Source organism: Fukomys damarensis, unplaced genomic scaffold (assembly GCF_012274545.1).
Source record: "Fukomys damarensis isolate Sample0158 unplaced genomic scaffold, DMR_v1.0_HiC HiC_scaffold_17, whole genome shotgun sequence".
NCBI classification, from domain to species: Eukaryota; Metazoa; Chordata; class Mammalia; order Rodentia; family Bathyergidae; genus Fukomys; species Fukomys damarensis.
This window is the reverse complement of record NW_022900929.1, coordinates 19036436-19044046: the sequence shown is the minus strand read 5'-3', so window position 1 is coordinate 19044046 and position 7611 is coordinate 19036436. Positions and strand designations below refer to the sequence as shown.

At 59.7% G+C, this 7611-nt stretch overlaps 1 protein-coding gene across 1 annotated transcript in view; it reads right to left on the bottom strand.

Moving 5' to 3' along the window:
- Positions 1-7322, bottom strand: part of Gtf2ird1 (GTF2I repeat domain containing 1) — a 44162-nt gene extending 36840 nt beyond the window's left edge. Inside the window, exons 1-5 of the mRNA XM_010619072.3 lie at positions 7194-7322; positions 4226-4367; positions 2021-2176; positions 535-718; positions 3-120 (exon numbers count right to left, since the gene is read on the bottom strand). Of these exons, the coding sequence (XP_010617374.2) occupies positions 3-120; positions 535-718; positions 2021-2176; positions 4226-4367; positions 7194-7316 (723 nt within the window). The 5' untranslated portion in view covers positions 7317-7322. The remainder of the gene's footprint in view (positions 1-2; positions 121-534; positions 719-2020; positions 2177-4225; positions 4368-7193) is intronic.
- Between the last annotated feature and the right edge of the window lie 289 nt (positions 7323-7611).

Genomic DNA, 7611 nt, shown 5'->3' with positions numbered 1-7611 from the left:
TGGGGGGGCACCTTGGAGGCCTGGCTGTGCAGGCCACAGTCCCGGGACGCCTTGGGCAGCAGGGAGACGCCGTTCAGTTCCACCAGGGCCTTGGAGTCTCGCCCACCGTCGTCCAGAGGCCTGGGCAGAGAGGAGGATGAAGGAACAGCTGGGGACACCAGTGTGGGCTCTGCATCTCAGCTCGTGCCCCACACACCCTCCTGGCAGGCACAGTGCCCACCCATCCATCATGTCCTCAGTGGCCACCTCTGGGCCCCATCTGTGCCCACTCTTCCTGCACAGCACTGTCCCACAGCCCCGCAGTGGGCAGCGGTATGAAGCCCCAGGCGGCTCTGGGACCCAGGAGCCCGGCCCTCTGTACCCCCCACCCACCCCTGACCAGCGCCACACACGAGCCGAGCCTGCTGGCCAATCCCTGACCATCTCTGGTGCACCTTCCCAGGCCAGGGCTGTGGGGGCCGCTCAGAGACACACGTTCCCCGGGGCCGACACCCCTCACCTTGCCCTCTGGCCGGCTCCACACCACCTGCTCACCTCTTGAGCTTGAAGCGGATGCGATGGCTGTGCTCCAGGATGGCCATGAGCGCCTTGGGGTCGTACTCAGCTGGCCGGCGGAAGGCCAGGCCCTCGGGCAGCCCCTGCACAGCCAGAAGCCCTGGCTCCCGCTGCAGCCGCTCATAGGGCAAAGGCACCACGCTGGCCGTGCCCAGGGCCTCACCTGTGGGGGGACAGAGGCCCAGCACTGGGTGACGGGCGGCCATGGACGTTCAGCCCCCACAAGTGCACAGATGGGTCCTGCCCTCTGGACCCTGGACCCAGGGTGGAGGCTCCCCGCTGCCCGCAGCCACTCAGGCACGGGGAGGGAAAGTGGGAGCCAGAGAGGGGCCTGGGGAAGGAGGACACTGGTGGGAGAGAGAAAATGGGGCAGAGACAGGGAAGTGAGGGCTGGCACTGAGTTGGCAGGCAGGGAGCTGTGGGAGGAACAGAGAGAGGATGAGGGAGGAGGGAGGAGTCAAAAAGGAAAAAAAGAGGGACTCAGAAAACGAGGGAGAAGCCAGGAGTGCACAGCTGTAATCCCAGCGATTCAGGAGACTGAGGCAGGAGGGTCACGGGTTTGAGGCCAGCTCAAGAAACAGAGCAATATTCTGTTTCAAAATTTAAAAAGGAATTAAATCTAAAAGGCTGGGGCTGTAGCTCAGTGCAAAGGCCCCAGATTCAACCCCCTGTGCTAGGAAAAGAGACAGTTAGACAGACAGACAGACAGACAGACAGGGGAGCGTGGGAGTGAGGAGGAGCAGAAGACAGAGAAGGGTCACACAGCCTGGACTCTGGACACATGTGGTCATCCCTACACTGCAGGCCCTGGTTCCACCCATGGTGGGCAGGGGTGTAGGGGCCCAGATGGCACAGCCAGCCAGGTGTGTCAAGCCTCCCATCCCAGCCAGTGTGCCCACCAGGGCCCCTGCGCCCGCCCTCTCGGCTTCCTCTGCCATCACAAAAGCAGTTTCCTCCGAGATCCAAGGCTGTGGCAGAGAGAGGGAAAAACAGCAAGTGAGCAATAATTGAGGGGAGATTCCGGCCCAAGGTCATGTAGTGAGTACGAAGGTCATAACTGGGCCTCCCTGCAATCTGACACTTCCTGAGGGAGACCAGGCCAGGTCTCTCTCCTCCCACTGCAGGAGACTTGGTTGAACCCTCAGCTTTCACTCAGTCATTCAACAAACATGCTCTGAGCACACACTATTGCTGGGCCCTTAACTGCAAGCTGGGGACAGCCAGAAAGGGCAAACATATTCCCTAGGGAGGGGACAGGGCACAGCAGGTGCCAACGGGGCCCTTGCCCAGAGGAGAAGGCTTCTGGGGCTGAGCCTCAGGTGTGATGCCGGCTACCGACACAACTTCCGATCAGACTCGTGCTTTGGGAGGGGCCCCTGGTGGGTGCAGGAAGGAGCGGAGGCTGTGGGAGACGGAGTGGCAGGGAGCAGGGTCAGGAGGCAGCCGGGAAGGGGCTGAACCTTACTATAGAGGACATCGAACACCTCCTCCACCATCTTTCGCAGCAGGTACACGTCTGAGCCGTGCTCCAGGGAGGACCGGGGGGCATTACGGCCGCCGCCTTCGCCCCGCAGCACCTTCTTGGGGTGCTCTGCCTCCGAATCCTTCCATAAGGGTCCTCCTGTGGGACACAGCGTGCCGGTCACCAGGGGACACCTCAAAACCAGCCCTCCAACTGGGAGGTCTCCGCCCAGGCTCAGCTCCAAGCCAACCCTTGACTTCAAGCACAGAGAATGGTAAAGGAAGGAAGGGATGGAGTCCTGCCCAGGCACCTGCGAAGTCCCCAGGCACGGCTGTGGGTCTCACCGCCGGCCACCCCTACCGGAATGTGTGCCTGGCTCGGACCTGGGCTTCAACCCACAGCTACCCACCCTCCCCATCCTGCAAAGAGGCCTCCATGCCAGGCTGGGGGTCATGTAGGGAGCTGGGGACATTTGTGGGACGCGACAGACTCTGCGACAGAAAGGACTGAGGGCCGTGCTGTCCCCTCCCAGCTTGGAGCCTGCTCTCCCTTGGAATCTGTGAAGCTTGAAATAAATGAGCTGAGTTCCTGGCACTATAAATAGTGGCTCTTTCTGGCTCTTGGGAAGCCAGGTGCCCCTTCCCCAGGCCTCAGCCTGGCCCCAGCCCCAGAGGCCTGGAGCACTGCGCTCTGCCACACTCATTTCCTCGGCTGAGCACGCCCAGTGCAGCAGCCAACCACGCCCACCACCAAAACTCCACCCCGCCCACAGACCACGCCCATCGCCTCACTCAGCCGCCCCACCCACCCATCCTTTCGTGAAGCCTGTGAGCGCCAGAGGTGCAAGGGGGCTGGCTGGGAAACAGAGCATCCACTAACAATACTCCCAGTGCCTGGAGATGCTGATCCCTGAAACGCTGGCCCTGGGGACCAGGCTGGTATCCACTGGGTGTGAACACAGTCAGGGCTCTGGGCACCACGCAGGTAAATCCTCAGACACACCCAGCTCCCACACAGCAGTGGGCTGAGGCCAGGCGAGGCCTCCCTTAACCAAAATGCCTGGCAGCAGAAGTGTCCTGGATTGGGGGATTTTTTCAGATTTGTAATATTTGCAAGTCAGCAGTACCCTGTCTTCAGGAGGGGACTCAAATCTAACCACGGACTCATGCCCCACTCACAGAGCCGGGGTCACACTGCTGGACAGTGCTGTCGGTGGGCCTGTGCTGATGGGGACCCTTCACATGGGCCCGGGTGTGGGCTTTACTATTTGCGGCATCCCACAGGTGCTGGAAGGCTTCAGATTTTGCAGTGCTTGGGATTTTTGATTTGGGGACGCATCTGGCTGTAATCAGTCCAGCCTCACACTGGACCACAGTTTAGAGTCCAAAGTGTGGCCCTTAATGCCCCACTGTGGCATTGGCCTTCAGGGTCCCTCTGGGTGCCCAGGCCGTGCCTCGCCATCAAGGTGCAGCTCTCCTCCGGCAGGAGCAGATTTAGGAACTCGGCCCTGGAGGCTGGGGAGGGGCTGCCCAGTGTGGGCAGCACACAAGACTGGACCAGCACGGAGAAGGCATGGAGGGCTGCAGAGAACACCGGGCTCCCGGCTGCACTGCTGGTCTTTCTGGGAGGGCCCAGGACCTCCAGCAGGGCCCCCAGGGGTGCATGCTCTGCACCTTGCTGGCACTGCCCCCTGCCCGCCTCCAGCCTGGCCTCACTGTGCAATCCTGGGGAGTGGTGTAGGCCCTGGACCTCAGTTTTCCATCTGCAAACCGGGTTTACGAGGCTGCTGCATGGTTCCGGCCCACAGCTGAGTGTTGTCGGTCTCCCCCGCGAGATGTGACAGTCATCCAGAGCCTCTGACTCCACAGTGCTCCGCACAGGTGGGGATGAAGCCACCCAGTCCCCACAAGCCACCAGGAGGCAGCTCTGAGGACGACCGTGACAGTGACGGAGGCCACCCTGATGTCAGACGTGGGAGCTCCCGGGGGACAGGGGCCCACGCCCTGAGTCTTAGGTGGACAGGGCAGCTAAGACAGGAGCTGGGCAGTAGTGCTGGGCCTCGGTGTCCCCAGTGAACAGGTGACGGGGGCCCAGCCAGCCTCTGTTTTCTGAGGGGCTGACAGTGTGAAGGACCTGGGTACAGTGCTCAGCCCCCATGGGGCTACCCTGGCCAGTGAGGCGGGGACCAGGAGGACCCGGGGTACTCACGGCAGAACCTGAGGAAGTCCGACTGCAGCTCCTTCCTGGCGCTCAGGAACATCCGGCCCTTGCTGGTGCCCACCACGAAGGCGCTGTCATCGTGCACGGCGATGCAGGCCACCTCAGCGTTCAGCTTGGAGAGCGCGGAGCACTGTGGGGGGCAGGGGTGTGCTTGGGACCCCAGAACAGGGCCACGGCCCCGAGGGGCAGATGTGAGCTCCTGGCTGTGAAGACCCAGGCTGCTGGGCCAGGGGAGGTGGCCCAGCACTGCTGAGGTCACAGCATGTGCAGTGGGAATGCATGCAGCACCCAAGGCTGGCCCAGGGGTGCAGCAAGAACACAGGTGATGGAGGAGGTGTGAGCCCCAGGGGACCCCGCTTCAGGCTTCTGCCCCGCCGTGGCCACCTCCTGTGGTGGACGGGTCCAAGTCACAGCCTTCTGGGCTCTGGGTCCACATTGGGCTGGGCTTTCAGTGAGGAGCAGAGGAGGGAAAGAAGCCCTGCCAGGGGTAACCACTGCAGGTCCACGGCTCACTGCTGCTTTCTGTGGCCCTAGAGTTGAGGCTGACAGCCCCAGTGCACAGGGACCCCTGCAACCAAGACCCCCAGGACCTCAGGAGGTCACTGCCCCTACAGGACACCCCATCTGTAAACCACCGCCTGATTCGTGCTGGCCTTTTTTCTTTTTTTTTTCTTGCAACGCTGGGCACTGTACCCAGGACCTTTACACTGAGCTATGTCTCCAGGCCTTTTTTATTTTTATTTTGTTAAGTCACTAAGTTGCCCAGGCTGGGCTGCAACTTGTGAAACTCCTGCCTCAGCCTCCCTAGTGCTGGGATGGCAGGCGTGCTCACCGCACTTGCTTTAATTTTGATCTGAGCCTGGTAGTACTCGCTGGCTGCTATTAAGCCTGGCCTCTGACTAGAGACCCTGTGCTTGACCTCTCTAGGCTATAATCCTGCCTCTTCTGCCAGCTCCAGCTGGGAGTCACCCTTGAAAGGAAACTGTGGGAGGCAGGGGCCCAGCAGGCCTGTCCCCCAGGGTGTCCCACTGGTATGTTCACTTCTCGCTCTCTACGATGGAAACAAAACCCTACTATTTTATTTTGCAGGTGTGACACTGTAGAACATTAACCTGAAGTCAAAGTCGCTTCCTATGAAGGAGTGACCCTCAGGGCTGCAGGAAACCCTCAGTGTATGGTCCCTTCTCAGTGTAGGCCAAGGCCACCACAGGCACTGACTCACCTGAAGGTGCAAGAAAACAGGGCCACCAGGAAAAGTGGGGAAGAGGGGCTGGGACTGGGGGCGAGGCCCTGCAGACTGTGGAATAACCCGGCCCTGGACACCCTGGGGCTCACTGGACTCAAGTCACTGGCAGCAAGGACCTCTGATGCTCCAAAATGTCCCTGCAGGAAACTGTAAAGGCTCAGGGCAGCGAACTCTCCTTGTTTATGCCAGCAGGGCAGCCACAGGGCCACCGCCTCCTTGGGGACAACAGCACTGCCCAGGGAAAATCACTGTCTAGGGCAAAGGACAGGGTTCCTTGGTGCTCCGCCCAGTACCGTGGCACAGGTCACCTCCAGCCATGAAACACTGGGACTGACGCTCCTGTGGGAATGGCTAGTGTGTATTTGTTTCATTTTAACTAATCAAAATTTAATATAAATAAGCGGGTATGGTGGCAAATGCCTATGATCCAAGCACTCAGGGAGGATGAGACAGGAGGGTCTCAAGTTCAAGCCCAGTATGGGTTGAGCTCACAGTACAGAGAGAGAGAGAGAGAAAGAGAGAGAAAGAGAGAGAGAGAGAGAGAGAGAGAGAGAGAGAGAGAGAGAGAAAGAGAGGGAGAGAAATCGGTTTTGGCCACCACCACCTGACTCAGCCACATCCCACCCCCAAGCTGGCAGTGCTGCTCAACACAGAGCAGCGGTCACTGTGGAGAGAGCTGACCCACACCAGGCCCTGGGGGGTACCTCCACCCCAGACGTCACCTTGGACCTTCAGTGGCAACAATCCGGGAGAAGGTCCTCTGTCCCCAGGCAGGACATCGCTCTCCAAACTGGTCGTGCTGTGTGACGTCAGTCAAGGTGCCACCCTTTCTGAGCTTAACCGGCAGCACCCTCACCTGCTGCGGTACAGCTCACGGACCACACACAACACAACTCACAACATAAAGGAGCTGTGTAAAGGTGGTGCCGGGGAAGGGACCCAGGGCCTCACGCTGCTAGAAAGATGCTGTGGGGCAGTGACGCCAACCCTGGAGAAATTTTATAGCACTGCTCTCACAGAACCTCTCCTGGGAAAGGACGGGGCACCTCCTCCTTTAGGGTCAACACTGCAGGTCTCCTTACGTGGGTGACATTGTCAGGGTGACTTACAAAGCCCTGAGATGCTGTTGTAACTACTGCTTTTTTTTTTTTTTTTTTTTAATTTTTTTAGGAATTAAACCCCGGCCCTTCCCCCTGCGCTCCCACCCCCCCTTTTTTTTTTTTTTTTTTTTTTTTTGTACTGGGGATCAAACTCGAGGCAGACGGCAGCACAGCGCTAAAATCCCCGACCCAACCCCAGTTCCTTTTAATTTTGAGACACAGTTTCACAAAGTTGCTAAATTGCCCAGGACTTGTGATCTTCCTACCTCAGCCTCCCAGACTGCTGGGATTACAGGCCAGTGTCATCACGCTTGGTTTGTGGCTCTTGCTTTAACATCTGGGACTCTTCCTAAGGCACAGCCTCCCACAGTGTCCCCTGGGGAACCTCCTAGGAGGGACTTGTGACTTCACAGCAATTGGATGTGACCACTAAGAGTGACCCGGAAGGACCGGCAGAGAGGGCCAGGGAGGAGGACTCGAGCCAGCCCTTATTCCAGGACTACACTGTGGAGGGCTGGACCTCGCTTAGTTCTCCCCACCTTGCATCGGTGCTGTGGTCCCAGCTGCAGAGAGAGGTGCAGGGGTGAACGGGCCACTGAAGGGCACTCACCATGGAATCTAAGGCAGACAGGAGGCTGGTGATGATCTCGTCTTTGCGGGCAAAGGCCGAGTTCCAGCGGTCAGGCCCGCAACCATTGGCGGGGAGGTCACAGCGCTTCCCCAGCAAGGCCATGGTCACCTGGCGGGAGGGAGGAAGGGACACAATGGAGGGCGGCGGGCACACATGGTAGCTGCTCATCCCTACTTTCCTGGTAGGCGGAGCCAAGGACCAACAATCCCTCGAGTGGGCGGGGCCAAGAACCGCCCTCCCGAATTGGGCGGAGTCAAGGGCTGCCCTTGCTGTCCCTCAAGGGCCTCCTGTGCAGCACAGAATCTGAGCCCCTAGGGCGCTCAAAGGCTGGCATGTGGGTCGGGCCAGGTGCACCCCAATCACCTCTGCACGGAGCCCAGCCCCACGACCAGACCAC